We start from the raw sequence: 17,875 nt of genomic DNA, 5'->3' as shown, positions 1-17,875 counted from the left end.
ATGAATTTAGAAGTGGTAAATTCGTTATATGAAAATAGATTATATTGAAAGCATTTGGTGAAAGGTTGCATTCCGCCCTCCTGAGCTTCTAGCTTCTGTCTTCCCAGTAGTCAGTGGAACTATCTGCTCGATCCATACCAGATGTCAGACAAGCCATCTGATAACTTGTAGATGGTGGAGGTTTCAAAGGGAATAATTGTGTGGTAGATTTGTTTGTTTCCAGTTTATATTTGGAAGCTGATGCTATGTTTTCAGATGTGGTTGCTCAGGAGAATATGTGATAGCTAATAGAAAGGACCAAGGATAGAACCTTTTGGGCCACAAAATGTTACTGTGCAAATAGAGGAGGAGAAGCCATTGCTGGTTAGTTTGTGATGGATAAAAGTGGAAGTGGCTGGGTGCAGTCCCACCCAATTGGATGGAGGAGGATAAGTGGTGGAAGAGGGCTTTGAGATCGCAAGATAAGAAAGGTTAGGTGGAGATGCAAGAGCATGCAGATGCTGCCTCCTGAAACAGAAACAAACATCCTGAAGCACTCAGCAGGTCATGCAGCATCCTCAATGGGTTTTGTCACCTTTGCATGATCATTTTTGCACATTTATTGAACTGTGGAAGCAGAGATGGTGGCATTCAATTTAGTATGAATAATGAAAAAAAAAACGAGAGACTTGTAATGACAGGAAAGCAAGCATTCAAAACACAGCACAATCTGATGTTTCATTTTTTATATGAACATGGAAAATGCTAGTGTGTGAAAACAAAACCCATGAATTGCTTGGCAAAAGACTGGATGGATTGGAGTCTGGAATTTAAAACCGTGAACAGTATTAATTCTGTTGGATGTTGGCCCTGTGTTGGAGCCCAGCACAGCTGGAAGTTGTGATGTTTGGCTACCAACATACACAATAGTCACCTCCTCATTTCCTTTTTCAATAGAAAATGTTTTTGCTAGTGGACTTTGTCAAGTAAAATTAACTGATGAGTGTAAGCAGCTGCCTGTGAGAGCAGCAAGCCTTCAACTGCCTGACAGCTCAGATGGCAAAGGAAGTGCATTAGAGAGCTGCACAAGACCAGGGCCAAGGAAGGAAAGATGCATCTGAATTTTTGCTTATCATTGGTATCCTGTGATCGTGCCTCAGTAGGAAGGCAGAATCAAGGCAAACATTAACTCATCTGCTGGAGGAACTCAGTGGGCTGAGCAGCATATGGAGGCAGAAAGGAACAGTTGACATTTCAGGATTTGATGCAGTGTCTCAACTGGAAACATCAACTATACTTTTCCTCCCACAGATCAAGGTTCAAAGTAAATTTGTTATCAAAGTACATACAATATATGTCACCATATACTACCCTGTGCACATTCACAGTAGAACAAAGAAATACTATAGAATCAATGAAAAACAACACAAACACTGTCAAAAATCCAATGTGCAAAATAAGACAAACTGTGCCAATACTAAATAAATAAACAATCAAAGTAATAATACTGATAACGTGAGTTGTTGATCTCTTGAAATTGAGCCCACAGGTTGTGGAATCAATTCATTGTTGAGGTGAGTGAAGTTATCCATACTGGTTCAGGAGCCTGATGGTTGAAGAGTAGTAACTTTTGTTGAACCTGGTGTCATGAGGCCAAAGGCTCCTGTACCTCCTTCCTGATGGTGGCAGAGAGAAGAGAGCATGGCCTGGGTGGTGAGGGTCCTTGATGATGAATGCTGCTTTCTTGTGGCAGCGCTCCTTGTAGGTGTGCTCGGTGATGGGGAGGGCTTTTCCTGTGATCCACAGATGCTGCTCAACCCAGCAGATTGGTTGCTCCTTTATAGCATGTGGACTCTCTTCTGTCACCAGAATAAAAGCACATTTGGATTTGACAAAGGTACTGCGTGTGTATGGTACTCTGTTGAATTTCATTTTGGTATTAACATAAAAGGGCTGCTCATTATTGCTAAAATATTACAACCATATCTCAGTGCACAACATGGACACAGAACATGCACAAACATTCATGTTTGTTGAATGGGTTGAGAAGTAGGCATGCAAGAAGTTAAATGAGATAGTTCTAGCAACAAATTTTACAATATTTAAATGATTATGTTTTGTCTTCTAATTGAACAAATTGCGGTTTGAAATATGACTTATTTTAATAACCCATTAATGCTACAATTAAATACACGTGTCATTTTAGAGCTGATTATTTTTATTATTGCTGACTATTAGAAATTGATGACATAAATAATTCTAACTTTACATATAATCACTGATTGTTATTGCTTACTCCATTAAACATTAGTGACCTTTTTAGCCTGCACAGAATTACATTTGGGGTGTTGTTGTATCTCAGCAATTGGGAAGTAATTGCCTGTGAAAATGTTAAATTTTCCCTGTTAACACTTGCAGCTATGTATTTCTCTGGGTAAGTGGCCCAAACCCCTCTACAGACACCAAACATTTCCATGCTTATTTCATGACATGTTTTTGGCACGACCAACAATGCCAGCTGACCTTGATTGGTCCTAAATGACTGTCCCGTAATCCCTGGATAGTCTCCTCCCCTCCTCCCCCCCCTTCTCCCCCACTCATCTCCCGCCTCTCACTCCCACCCCTCCTCCCACTCCTCCTCCCAGTCTGCTCCTCCACTCCCACCCCTCCCCCATCTCTTCTCCTTTCCCCCCGTCTCTTCTCCTTTTCCTCGTCTCCTCTCCTGTCTCCCTCCCCGTCTCCTGTCTCCCTCCCCGTCTCCTGTCTCCCTCCCCGTCTCCTGTCCCCCTCCCTGTCTCCTCTCTCCCCACCGTCTCCTGTCCTCTCCTCTCTCCCCTCCCATCTCCTCTCCCCAGCTCCTCCTCCCCCTCATCTGGCTCCTCCCCCCTTCCCCCATCCTTTCCTCCTCTCCCCTCTACTCCTTCACTCACCTCCCCTTTCCCACCCTCCAATCACTCCTCCCCCCTTCACACTCCCTCACTCTGCCTCCGTCTCTCTATTGTACTCTCTTTCTCACTCACGGAGAAGCAGTGCCCGCCAAGATCTTAGACATCTCAGTAAGGTTGCTGCGTAATTTGCTAAGCCCTTGTGACTGTGGGTCAGTCTTAATTGACCTTTGCACGAAAGGCTTTTGCAACAAAATTTTTCTGTGCATGTTATGGACCTAGAGCCCTGTGCAGAAATCAACGTTTGCACTTATTACTATAGTTATGTGGTAGTGACATGAATAATTATGGAACACACGATCTAAGTTGATGATTACTATACTGTATTTACTTCTAATTAGTTATTGGATTATTTGAACTTGCAACATGCTATTGCAGTTTTGACTAAGTAGCACTTTCGTGTTAATGGTAGAAATATGTGCCACTAACTACCTTCACCATAATTTTAGAGTACGTCCATTGGCATTGAGGACTGATGGTCTGTCTACTGTAGTCATATTACAGCTAATTATATGTTCCCACTCAGTCTGTATTTGATACCAAGTAATGTATCCTGACGGAGTCAGACTATTGAACCAAAATTCCACTGCTTCAACTCAGTGTTTGCTGGATTGGATAAAGCAAGTGGGCACTAACGATGTTAGTTGCTTGCCTAACTACAGGTCAACAAACTGGGCTAGAGTGTACTGCTTCTTATAGTTTCCGGGATGTCCTTTCTTCAGATATGTTTTTCTTGGTTTCCATTAGCTGCTTTGATCCAAGGCACTGGGATTACATAAAGAGTAAGTCAAATCCTAACTTTCCTTCAAGTTACTAAATAGATATACCATACCTGCATTTTCTTACAGGGTAATTCTCAACCAGTCCAGCTTAAGAGAATTTCTTAATTAAAAATCTTCTCCCCTGGGCCATGCCTCTGTCTCAATTGCTGGCTTTATTTTGGGGACACATCCCACGATAACAAGTTGAGAGCTTATTTATTGCTGACCAAATACTGTATGGTACAGGACTGATATTGTCTGCTGTGTTCATGAAAATGGTGCAAGTTAGCATTCACTACCCCCAGTAAGCTTAAAGATTAGCTTTACTTGTCATATGTACATAGAATCATAGAGTGAAATGTGCACGGGGGGAGACAGCCCGCAAGTGTTGCCAATCTTCTAGCACTAGCATGCTAACTTACTAACCCTAACCTGCATGCCTGTGGAGTTGTGGAGGAAACCCATGTAGTCACAGGAAGAATGTACATAATCCTTACAGACAGTGGCAGGAATTGAACACCAATCTTACAGCTGGCACTGTAAAGCTAGCCTCTACATTACCATACCACCGTCAACGCAAGATACTGCAGCATCAGTGCCAGCATTAGCAATATTGAGTCAGAAAATGTTCTTATGTTATAGAACGGGGGTACAGCCAGGATAATAAGCCAATAAGATCATGCTTACAAGAAAAGAGTAGGACCAGTTTACATTCCAGTTATGGAGCTCTTTTGTGAAATGATTCCTCCTCATAGTAAAGGGATATTGCCACCTGATTGATGTCCTCCTGATTAATTCTTCCAAGTTGCCAAATTAGTGAAATGGCATAAACCTGGTTTCTGGAATATACTTCTTTCTTGCTGACATTTTAGCCAGGTGTAACATTAGACCCTTTTTCAAAGGTTTGAGGTATTCAGCTCCCTACAGTTTTAAAAAAAAATTATACATGCCTAGAACCATTGACACTCTGAAGAGCAAAAAAAATATTGCAAAGAGGTTATTTACTTAAGAGGATTTACTGCATTACTACAAGATGATATATCCCTCTGTCGAGTTTTATCCTCAAAGATCTAAGATCAGGCGTACTCATTATGGGTCAATTTAATTTGATCTTTGCAATGATTGACGACATGGTGCAGCTGCAAATTTCTCTTCCTAAATTTTCTGTTCTCTTTTTTTCCTTTTTCTCTACCCTGTTATTGAATTCACACAGCAGACATGAGTGATTATATGTGCAGTCTAATAGTTTAGTAATGAGCTCATTCCTTTGTGGATCAGGCTGCACAGCTTTGGGTACTGGCTGTCGTTTTTCAGTTACAATAATAATTAGATGTTGGAGACATTACAGCCGGCTCACCTCCCTGTTTCATTGCATTTTCCCATTCCTGGACCTCTTATTGACCGCCCTTGTGAATTAATTGTCCCTTCACTTCAGCCCCATTCTCTCAGTGGTGTCCTGGTGTACTCTTGCCACTGTAGGTATATTTTGTTGCACAGAATCAAGCACTCTGCCTGCCTGCCATGACTCAAAGTTTAGTGGGCCCCATGTCATTATAAGTGAGGAGTCTGCACACAGCTTTCAATAAGCCTGTGATGGAAAACTTCCAAAGGAAAATGGGTACTCCCACTTCATTGGCAGCAGTGTTGCTTTACAACAACAACTGAGTCAATTGGATTTTATTAATTAGGATTCCTTCTGTTATTTTTGGATGTAAATTTCATGATTTTGTCTGTTTTCCTGTTTCTTTTCCCTTGGCTCTCCATAAATGCGATTTTGTGGCCTTAAAGCAAATATCTTTTACGTGTGTACATGTGAACAAAGTTTTGTCCTGTGCTGGCATTCCAACATGAATTAATATTTGAAACCATAATATTTCTTCCCTCGGTCCCGTCCCTTTTCATGGAATTACCTCACATGGCTTTCCATTTACAAGAGGAGTCCTAACAACATACACAAAATGCTGGAGGAATTCTGCAAATCATGTAGCATCAATGGAAAGGAATAAAGAATCAACATTTTGGGCCAAAACCCTTCATCAGGGCCTGCTGAGTTCCTCCAGCATTTTGCACTGTTACTCTGAATTTCCAGCATTTGTAGAATTTCTTGTGTTTATGACCCAAACCTAGACCGTATTATTGTTAGTCGCAGAGGTTGCAAGGTCAAGACCATTCAAATGGAGAGTCTTGCGAAGCTGGAACCAGCATGTTAACATTCTGCTTAGAAATAAAAATCCTATCTTGGCACCTTAACCACAGCTGTCTTTCTGCCTTTCTCAGCTGTGCGAAACGACAGGAACAAGAAGAAGAAGGAGACTCCCAAGCAGGAGTGCTCAGAAAGCTATACAATCACACCTGAGACTGAGGATTTAATTGAGAAAGTCCGCAAAGCCCATCAGGAAACCTTCCCAGCACTGTGTCAGCTTGGCAAATACACTACTGTAAGTATTGATGTTAACCAAGCATCACTGTTAAACAGACTTCATTTGCTACTTTAAATATCAACTGCAAGGACCTCTAGACTAGAATTAGAGGTCATAGATTGAGAGTGAAAAGTGAAATGTTTAAAGGGAATACAATGGGGGAGCTTCTTCACTCAGAGAGTTGTGAGCGTGTGGAACGAGCCGTCAGCGAAAGTGGTGGATGTGGGTTCAATTTTGATACTTAATTGATTTGGATAGGTACATAGATGCATGGGCTGTGGCCCAGTTGCAGGTTGACGGGACTAGGCAGAGTTATAGTTTGTCGTGACTAGATGGGCTGAAGGGCCTGTTTCTGTGCTGTCATACTCTATGACCTATTTTAAGGACACTACTTAGATACTGTACTGCTCCACTGTTAATATTAATAGATTTAGTCTGAACAGAATGTTAGTATAACTGATAACTATACTGGACCTGGTGGCAAACAATATGCTGTCTCACATCAATAGAAGTTGCACATCCTTTGCAAATTTAGTACAGACCACCCCTGTGTTGCAGCAGTTTGGATAATGGATCTTTGCTCTGAAAGATTGAATATTCAAAAATCTGAGATGCAGAAGAAAATTTCCCTCTCGGAATTTTATGAAAATAAATACATGTTTTTTTAAACTTTTGACAGCATCGCAGGTGATGATGATCGAGATACAGACACTTTGAACATTTCCACATTGGTTGTTTGTCAGTCTTGGTTTATATATAGTTTATTGTAAATTCTGTTCTATTTCTTTATTTTCCTGTGAACGCTGGCAAGAAAATGAATGTTAAGGTACTATTTGGTGGCATACATTTACTTTGACTGTGACAGACTGTTCTTCTAGGAACGCGCCCCCTCAGTAATGTGGAGGTGAGATGTGATCTGAACAGAGAATCCCAGTGGGGTGTAGACCTAGCAACCCACCTGGTGTAGAACTAATGTTAGAACAGTGGGTGCTTTGAATAAGGCACAAGCGGTTGTTTAACATGAAAAGACACAGCATGTGTCAATGCCAAGCAGAGGGAAGAGGAGCTTGGGAGGTGAAAATGGGTAAGAAGCACTCCCAAGTTTAGCATTTCCATGTGATGGAATTCCATTAACCTCAACTGCATTACCATATAGAGAAGGAATTGATGAAGGAGACCCTGTAGTTGTTGGATGCCACCTTTTTGTGGTCAGATGCAGAAACATTTCATGAAAAGACCAGCTAAAAATGGGTTTGATAATTTAATAATACAACCCACAAAATGAAGCTGAGGGCAACCTTTTCACCAGAAGGTGGACAGTATATGGAACCAGCTTCCAGAGGAAGTGGTTAAAGCGGGCACATTGCAACATTTCAAAGGCACTGAGACGAGTATATGGATAGGGAAGGTGTAGAGGGATACAGGCAACCGCAGGTAAATAGGTCTAGCTTTGATGGAAATCTTGGTCAGCATCGAGCAGTTGAGCAGAAGGACTTGTTTCTGTGCTATATGACTGTATAATGTATCTAAATCTAGTGAACAGGTTCCACTGTAGTATGAGAAATGGATTAAGTCACCATTCTGGGGCTTTTCAACTTGTTTTGGAGCACTGTGGGCACAGGTGAGAAGGCCACCTGCACAAGTGCAAATTCTAAGCTGTCATTACCCTGCTCAATCTTTATTATTTCCTGTACTAGGCTTGTAGTGTAACCATTGCAAGAAACATTTGGAGGTGTGGTGGTACCATAAATGAATAGGCAGTTTAACAGAAGTATAAGGATTTTGCTTTAAGTATCAACATTAGGCACATTTTACAGTGAAATCAAAGTTCAAAGTAAATCTATTATCAAAGTAGGCATATGTCACCATATACTACTCTGCGATTACTATTTTTTTGTGAGCGTTCACAGTAGAACAAAGAAATACAATGGAATCAATGAAAAACTGCACACAACCAGTGTGCAAAAGAAGACAAACTGTGCAAATACAAAAACAAGGATGGTTAATTAATACTGAGAACATGAGCTGTAGAGTGCTTGTAAGTGAGTCCATAGGTTGTGGAATCAGTTCAGTGTTGAGGTGAGTGAAGTTATCCACACTGGTTCAGGGTCCAGATGGTTGAAGGGTAATAACTGTTCCTAGGCCTGATACTGTCAGACCTAAGGCTCCTGTACCTCCTTCCTGATGGCAGCAGCAAGAAGAGAATCTACCAAGTATGAGTCATCTTTGAAAAGCAGTGAGTTGACCTTCAGTGCAATTCAGCAACTTGAGATTTATTTTTCAGTGGTGCGAACAAAACCTTTAATAGACAGTAATTTAGTTTCTAAGATCTCTGGAAGTAACTCTCCAAGCATGCTCTATTGCCATATACTGCTGTAGAATGTACCTTAGTTTCACTAGACTTGTAAATTACCAAGTTCTACTGTGTAACAAATGAAGGAACCGGTCATGAGAGACTTGAGCATGTTATCCATTCTGTTACAGCCACCCCAAACCCATGACTCAGGATAGTACTGTTCAAGCCATAATCTGAAATTTATTTCACCATTATCTTAGAGAATTTAAAGCATTTCAAGTAAGTTTAAATGAAATGAAATTATGTCTGCAAGGAAAGAGAATAAAATGTCTTAATTATTCATACACAAAGAGCCTGTGGTGTAATCTCAAAGACCAATTTTTATTTGCAGAATGGTTATGGGGAATTGAGGCAGTCGAAATTAATTTTAAACACTGGTAATTATCGCAGTTTTATTAAATTGATGAAAGTATTATGATGCAGTCATGTCAGTATAAATTTAAAAGAAATATTGCTAATTGCAGTGATCTTATTCAGTAAGTAGTAGCATCATACAGTTCTGGGGCTAGATCCTTACTAACTTACCTGGGCAAGGGTTCCAAGCACAGGCAAGGATCCCCACTTCCACTCAGCTATTCAATGTTGTTGGGCAATTGCACTACACTGTCGGACTCTCATAAAGTCCAGCAGAGAGGCATGAACTTGTATGGATTTCCCAGCACACTCAGGCAGGGAGGTCTGTCCACTGCCTGGCTCGTGTCCAGTGGCCCATTTATTAAAATGGGGAAGAATGGCTGAGGGGTGAACTGCATACACAAATTAATTTTGATCTAAATTTGTTGATGAAATGTACAGTATTTCATGGTCTTAAATTGTGTGTTACTGCTTCCTTATTATTCAGTTTAGTTCAGTTGATTAAATACATTCTGAAATTTTAAAATTTTGTGCTTTGGTCTATTTAGTGTTTTAGTTTTGATTTGGAGTTTAACCATTTCAACATTTTAGTGGTAGTTTTAAATAGTTTCTGAATACTCAATCTCAATTATCTCTACCTGCTGGTAAACGTGATGACAGTGCGTCAACAGCAGGCAAAGTAACTGGGGATTGTTGAGAAGAGCCTGTTATATACTGAAGTAAAGCTTACACCAGTATCAGGGAGCTGAATTTCCAATGGACGACTACAACCAGGGGATTGGTGAAGAAAGAACAGATTTGAGGGCAGATAAATTCAGGCAATTCAGAAGATCTACTATGTACTTATTTGGATAAGTACATGGATGAGAAAAGATATAGAGAACTTTGGTGCAGCTACGAGTCTGTGGGACTAGGCTGAATAACAGTTCAGCACAGACAAGATGGGCCAAACGGCCTGTATCTGTGCTATAGCATTCTGTGACTCATCTCTTGAAATAAGACAGCTACTCTCAGATTTTGCTCAATTAATTGTGCTGCAATTGGAATACTAATCCAAACTGGCAAGGAGAAAAAAAAGAGGACATATTTCTTTTTCTGTTCCTTTTAAAAGAATTTTAGTAGAAAATGAGCCCTGCAGTTGAATAAGCACTATGGAAGGATTGGTCTTGAGTAAGAAGTACTTAGTTGAAGTGTTGTAATATGATCATTGCCATCATTGTCTACAATTCCTTATGGCTGCGGCCAGTCTCCTCCATGATTGTTAGAGGGCTGTTGTTGAGTGCATTGATGGATGGAAAGTCTGATCCTTGAACCATAGGCTTTCTGTCAGACACCACAGACGATTGTTGACAGAAAGGTCAGTCCACAGATATGTGGGTCTTGATTTTTCTTGTTGCTGTTTTCCTGCCGTCAATGTGAGATGGTTGTTTTCAAAAAAGGAATATCTCCTTTCTGGTGAGATGTCACAGAGATTTGCCCTGGGTTTAATCCCTCACATATTCTGGAGCTTTGAATTACTTTCTGTGCAGCAACATGTACTGTGCTGAATTACACTCTGTGCAGCAGCACAATACTATGATGAATAACTTTCTGTGCAGTAATACTACACAGCACTAAATTACTGTCTGTGCAACAATACCACACTACGCTAAATTACTGTCTGTGCAGCAAAACCATACTGCGCTAAATTACTATCTGTGCAGTAATACTACACTATGCTAAATTACTGTCTGTGCAAGAATACCACACTGTAGTAAATTGCTGTCTGTGCAACAATACCACACTGCGCTAAATTACTGTCTGTGCAGCAATACTACACTACGCTAAATTACTGTCTGTGCAAGAATACCATACTGCGCTAAATGACTGTCTGTGCAAGAACATCACACGCACTGAGTTTCTGTCTGTGCAGCAACACATTACCATGACGAATTGTTGTCTTTGTAGCAATACTGCACTGTGATGAATTACTCTTCAGCCAAGCCACACGGTGCTAAATTACTGTCTGCAGCAACACCACACTGCGCTAAATTACCGTCTGCAGCAACACCACACTGTGGTAAATTACTGTCTGCAAGAATACCACACTGCGCTAAATTGCCGTCTGTGCAAGAATACCACACTGCGCTAAATTGCCGTCTGTGCAAGAATACCACACTGCGCTAAATTGCCGTCTGTGCAAGAATATCACACTGCGCTAAATTGCCGTCTGTGCAAGAATACCACACTGCGCTAAATTGCCGTCTGTGCAAGAATACCACACTGCGCTAAATTGCCGTCTGTGCAAGAATACCACACTGCGCTAAATTGCCGTCTGTGCAAGAATACCACACTGCGCTAAATTGCCGTCTGTGCAAGAATACCACACTGCGCTAAATTGCCGTCTGTGCAAGAATACCACACTGCGCTAAATTGCCGTCTGTGCAAGAATACCACACTGCGCTAAATTGCCGTCTGTGCAAGAATACCACACTGCGCTAAATTGCCGTCTGTGCAAGAATACCACACTGCGCTAAACTGCCGTCTGTGCAAGAATACCACACTGCGCTAAATTGCCGTCTGTGCAAGAATACCACACTGCGCTAAATTGCCGTCTGTGCAAGAATACCACACTGCGCTAAATTACCGTCTGCAGCAACACCACACTGTGGTAAATTACTGTCTGTGCAAGAATACCACACTGCGCTAAATGACTGTGCAGCAATACTACACTGTGCTAAATTACTGTCTGTGCAACAATACTATGCTACACTAAATTATTGTCTGTGCAAGAATACCACACTGCGCTAAATGACTGTGCAACGATATCACACTGCGCTAAATTAGTGTTCGTACTGTAATACCGTACTGCGCTAAATTACTGTCTGTGCAGCAACACCACACTGCACCGAATTACTGTCTATACAACAATGCTATACTGCGCTGAATTGCTGCTGAATTACTGTCCGTATAGCAATACCATACTGCGATGAAATACTCCGTGCAGCAACACCATACTGCAACGAATTACTTTCAGTGCAGCAATGCTATACTGCGCTGAACAAGAAATACCTTTGGTTATGCTAGAAAGTAATTATTTAAGCTTCTTAGATAGTATGCTCTGTCCTATATCTCACACTGCCAATCACTGGTGTGTGTGTGTAAATATTAAGAAATTACATTAGAATCGAACCATTTCGCCTCAAGCTGTGGTTTTCTTAATGATCACGAGTTTTTTACCTTAGCTCGGAAATGAAAAGTGATCAGATGCTGCTGAGTGCCGTCATTCCAGCAAATGTCATTACTTTTTAATCGAGGTGGGCAGCATTTTGGAACGAAATTAAGTCAGCCACTGAAGTTGTTCCAATGCTATTCACAGATAAGATTGTAGCCACACTGTCTCAGCATTGTGAGGAAAAGGAAGGAAGATGAAAAATCAGATGCTGCGTTTATACAAACAATATGTTCAGGGTGGGTTAGTTCAAAATAATCATTTGTCCTTTGGCTGTAATAATTACATTGTGCTTCGGCAGCAGCTGCAACCATTCATTTTATTTCTTAATCTTGTGTGTCAAGTGAGTGCCTGCTACAATCTTTTGCTTTCCACTCCCTGTGCCATTCTCCTGTCCTAGACTGTCATCCCAGGATGACAGTTGCGAAGGTCAGTGTCTCACGCATGGAACAAACTGCATTAAGCACTTTATTTTCTTGCTCGCACGCAGTTACTGCCAAACCAAGCAGAAACGAGCATTCCATTAAAACTGATCCTTAAACGATGTGGCATCTATTAAGTTGTTCTGTCCTTGATCACATGTGCAAGGGCAGAAGTGACAGCAAAGGGCTTTTAGAGGAAGAAAAAGTAACTGTGATGGAGTTTCCTGAAGTAATGTGCCATAATCTTTCACCGACTGAAAGTGGTTAAAAGAATGAAACCAGTTACTCTCACTGTCCTTGTCTCCAATACGGTGAATATTTTCTGGTCTGCTTATTAGAAAGAGCTGCCATTTGGTATTAGTTATTTGCTAATGGTTCTATACTTAATTCCTGATACTGCAACTCAAAAGAATGATCCTAGTTTTATCTTTCCCTATTCTGAGGAAAATACATAAATATTAGAGGATTTTGTTTCTTGAACACCTGCATTTCTTCACTTCTTCTCTTAAGAGAACCAGGTCAGTGATTGTGTGCATTCATTAGAGCAGAACCTGAAGCTATCCTTAACTCAGGATTTAATAACTGAGACCAAAAGATGAGAAGAAGGATGGCCGTCTAAAGATAACCTGGAAACAGAATTCAGTAACGCTTCGATAGAATCAGTTAACTTAGCACCAACTTGGGTTATGGATGGAATTGAGATCTTACATTTATAGAAATGCAAGCTTTTTATTGGGTTTAGAAGGGGTTGAAATCAATTCAGGAATGGAATGATTGGAATGAATGCCCTGTTTCCGTGCCATATATCTTGTGCAAAACCCAGGAATGAAGAAGGTTAATGCATGAGGAGCATTTGATGACTCTGAGCATCTGATGTATTCGCTGGAGTTTAGAACATGGCTTTGCAACCTTTTTAATGCCATAAGCCACTACCATTAACTGAGGTGTCCATGGGCCCCTGGTTTAGAAGAATGAAAGGGGGTCTCATTGAAACCTATCAAATACTGAAGGCCTAGATAGAATGGACATGAAGAGGATGTTTCCTTATTAGGGGAGTCTTGGACCAGAGGGCACAGCCTCAAAATACAAGAGTGTCCCTGTAGAACAGAAAGGAGAAGAAATTTCTTTATCCAGAGGTTGGTGAAACTCTGGAATTCATTGCCACAGACAGCTGTGGCAGTCATTTGGTATATTTAAAACAGATGTTGATAGGTTCTTGATTAGTAAGGGCATCAAAGGTTAATGGACAAAGGCAGGATAATGGGGTTGAGAGGGGTAATAAATCAGCCATGATTGAATGGTGGGGCAGACAATAGGCAGAATGGCCTAATTCTGCTCCTATATCTTATGGTCTAATCCTACGAGACCTAGAGCTGAAATGTGGTTTTACTGTGAATAGCCTTTTTTTCAACAGGAATGGATACACTTTCTATGGTAAAATATCTCTATATTTCTCTTGAAGGTATATGGAGGTATGGGGCAGATGTTTGAACACAGTATGGCATACAGCCATACAGAGTGGATTTTTTTGAAATAATCCACTTCCAGCTGAAGACCACAGGATTCTTCTTTCAATACTATGTTATTTATATATTTAAGATAAAGTGCCCTTTCCCCTTTGGTTCTAAAAATGATGACAACTTTTCCCAGCATTTGAAAGATTGTGATTTTATTAGAACATGGGACAGATTAATTGCTTCAGTCACCAAATTTGTTCTCCTGGTGTATGCTTGCACTCCATTTTGTGACTACAAGGAGGAAGGCCATCCATTCCAGTCATAAAGCAGCCCATTCCAGACAGTACACACTTCACACAAAAATGTGTTGCTGGAGCAAGAATTTGTAAAATTACACCTTATGCACTCTGTGAAAAGACTGTGTGTGTGATCCCTTTAAAGAAAATATGTGCGTGTATGTTTATGTATGTGTGTGTATTTTGGATTTTTATTCACTTAATGATTTCATTAGTTTTCATTTATTCAAAAATTCAAAAATGATTATTAAATGTGAAACTTCAATAATTATTTTTTTTTGATCCAAAGGAAGTTGGTATGTGAAGGAAGTTTCTGATATTTTGCTGGAAGTTTCAGGTTCAGTTCTAATGAATGCACATCATCACTGTCCAGGTTTACTGAACAATGTTTTTCATTGCAAAACAGACTGTTTGTCTTCTCTTTAATAAATAATCTTGCAATACGACCCTTTTGCTAAGTATTGAATATTCCAAACAATTATATCAGCTTGTCTTCAATTTGAGAAGATAACTACTCTTGCACTTTCCATTACAAATAAGCCTTGGCACTTCGATCATTTACATCTATTCTGTTGGAAGCTTTGAAGGTCCAAGTGTGGAGAGCACCAGGAAAGTACATGGCCAAGTCAAGCAAAGGAAATCTCCGCTCCATTGTTTTGTTGAGTAAACAGGAAGAAGTATAAGCATAAACTGTGTCAATGGGAATGAATATAACTCAATAACAATGTGTAGATTGATTTCAGTATCCAGTTTCATAGTGTCACAGCAAAAGGCAGAGGGGGAAGAAAAAAAGAGGAGCGGAGCTGAATTTCCAATGCAGGATGAAAAGACTTAATGCCAAAATTTCGAAATCTAGTTGCAGCTTTGCTCTAGAGGACATGAAAACACAAGTTTGGAAATTAATCTGATAGGATAAGCACCTTTCCTGTTCTAATGTAAACTGCTCCTTTTTCAGAATAACAGCGCTGAACAGCGAGTAACATTAGACATTGATCTCTGGGACAAATTTAGCGAACTCTCAACTAAATGCATTATCAAGACAGTTGAGTTTGCCAAACATCTTCCTGGATTTACCACTCTTACCATCGCTGACCAAATTACCCTCCTCAAAGCTGCCTGCCTAGACATCTTGGTGAGTACTACATTCCCATTTCATAATGTACTTCCTTCAAATTTCTTTCTTTTTTCCTCTTTCATAGATACTGATATTATGGAGATAGTCCAAGAATTTGATTATTCTCCACATACGGTTGCAGCATTTTGACCGTAGGGCTGATTTTCCTCTCCCTACCCAAAGGAATGAATTTAACTCAGTTCAAGCTGGGAACTCAACTTGCAACCTTCTGCTCTTCCAAGTTCTATTTCATGTTGCCTTTAACAGCTGAGTTACTGAGGTATCTATGGTCATCCTCTAGTCTTTATCCAGATGAAAAATTGCCAATTTTAATTGGGAAAAGTTGCCAAAACATTAAAACCCCACAGAGAATGCCCTGTTGGGCTAAACTCGGGCTGCTCTTTGCTTGAATTAGGTAGAAAAATACAGCACACGACAGGTCACTCGGCCCACAATGTTGTGCCAACCTTTAAACCTACTCTCAGGTCAATCTAACCCTTTCTTTCTGCATAGCCCTCCAGTTTTCTTTCATCCATGTTCCTATCTAAGAGTTTCTTAAATGTCCCTAATGTATCTGTCTTTATCACTACTCCTGCAGCGCATTTCATGCATCTGCCACTCCCTGTGTTTACAAAGAACTACACCACGCCCCAACTTGCTTTTCTCCAAACACTTTAAAATGATGCTCCCTCATATTAGCTATTTACACCATGGGGAAAAAGTCTCTGGCTGTCCATTCTATCTATGCCTCTTATCATCTTATACAGTTCTGTCAAGTCACCTTTCATCCTCCTTTGTTCTAAAGGGAAAAACCCGAGGTTGCTCAAACTTTCCTCAGATGGCATGCTCTCTAATCCACATTGCATCCTGGTAAAACTCCATTGCACACTCTCTAAAGCTGATATTCAGAGAGTTTACACTAAAGTAACCAATACTGAGATCTTATGTTACCAAATCACAACTAAAGGAACATATCAACAGAGCTGAGATGGTCCGTCATTTGGTATGACTTACAGTTTGCTCCTCGTATCTTCCTCTATCTTCCATGAAGTGCCCTATCCAAGGTTGCTAATAAGCTGGTAGTATCTGCAGGCAACATCAAAATTATACTTATATTATTTAAGTCTTAAATAGAGCCATCCTCACCTTCACTCCTAAGATGAAGAGAGAACTAAAGGAAGCCAGTGCTCTAATTGCTGCCCATTGATATCCCTCACAAAGTACAAATAAATATTAGTTCTCAGCCTTTCGAATGTGAAGCCTTCATGGTTTAATGATCCATTCCCATTTGGTAATTTGGGCAAGAAACTGAGAAAGCTAGAAAGCACCTCCACAACCATACCCCAATAATATTAGTGCCACTATAGTCATCCCTGTTTGACAATATGCAATATTGCCAGCCGATGGTGTAGTGGCATCAGCACCAGACTTCAAGGCTAATGGTCACAGGTTGGAATCCAGTCGACTCCTTGCATGCTTTCCATCTGTGCTGTGTTAAGCACCAAGCTAGCAACTCAGCTTCATAAAAAAAAACAGGCAAATGCTAAGGAAATGGTAAAAAAAAATGCCGCCCGATGCGCCACAAGGTGCGAAAAGGAACAACAACAACTTGGAAAGCACCTCCAAAACCATACCCCAATAATATTAGCACCAGTATAGCCATCTCTGCTTGTCAATATACTTAAAGACATCTGAGCTAGCAAACCAATGGACCATTTGACAATCGGTTTAATATTGTCGCATATAAACCATATAACGGGATACAGTGAAAGCCTTTTATGCATGCCAGGTCATTCCAGACATAAGCACTTGAAGTAATACAAAGGGAAAAGCAATAATCAGATACAGAATATGGTGTTACATTTGGAGTGAAAGTACAGTGCAGGTAGAAATTAGGCGCAAAGACCATAGAAAGGTAGATTTAGAGATCAAGAGTTAATCTTTTGTACTGTGTATGTGTGCACGAACGCGCAAACTGCCAGCTTGTACCCCTTCCCATCCCCCCTCATTCTTATTCTGGCTTCTGCCCCCCCCCCCCTCATTCTTATTCTGGCTTCTGCCCCCCCCCCCACCCACCCCCCCCCCAACCTTCCTTTCCAGTCTTGATGAAGGGTCTCGGCCCGAAACATCGACTGCTTACTCTACTCTGTAAGTGCTGCCTGACCTGCTCATTTTGTGTGTGCTACTGAAGGGCACTTTGACATTCTTTCTTTGCTTTCTCAGATTCTGCGAATCTGCACCAGGTACACACCTGATCAGGATACCATGACTTTTTCGGATGGCCTTACCTTGAACAGGACACAGATGCATAATGCAGGCTTTGGTCCCCTTACTGATCTGGTTTTTGCATTTGCCAATCAATTACTGCCGCTGGAGATGGATGATGCAGAGACTGGGCTTCTTAGTGCTATCTGCCTCATTTGTGGAGGTAAGGAAAGAGAAATGCTATAACCTCGTCTTTTTCCTTTACAACTGGAGTTATAGACTGAAATTACAAAATACTTTTATATGAATACAGATGTTTTCTGCTTATTATTGTGATGAGAGCAAATAAAGACTA

The 17,875-nt window shown here is 40.7% G+C and overlaps 1 protein-coding gene across 6 annotated transcripts in view; it reads left to right on the top strand.

Moving 5' to 3' along the window:
• Positions 1–17,875, top strand: part of raraa (retinoic acid receptor, alpha a) — a 399,727-nt gene that overhangs the window by 363,695 nt on the left and 18,157 nt on the right. For all 6 annotated transcript variants that reach the window (XM_059956420.1, XM_059956421.1, XM_059956425.1 and 3 more), the window contains 3 exons: positions 5,963–6,123; positions 15,157–15,333; positions 17,539–17,743. In XM_059956420.1, the coding sequence (XP_059812403.1) occupies positions 5,963–6,123; positions 15,157–15,333; positions 17,539–17,743 (543 nt within the window). The remainder of the gene's footprint in view (positions 1–5,962; positions 6,124–15,156; positions 15,334–17,538; positions 17,744–17,875) is intronic.

The sequence above is a fragment of the Hypanus sabinus genome, chromosome X1 (assembly GCF_030144855.1).
Source record: "Hypanus sabinus isolate sHypSab1 chromosome X1, sHypSab1.hap1, whole genome shotgun sequence".
NCBI lineage: Eukaryota > Metazoa > Chordata > Chondrichthyes > Myliobatiformes > Dasyatidae > Hypanus > Hypanus sabinus.
Note: the sequence above shows the minus strand (reverse complement) of the source record. Positions and strands in the feature narration are given on the sequence as shown.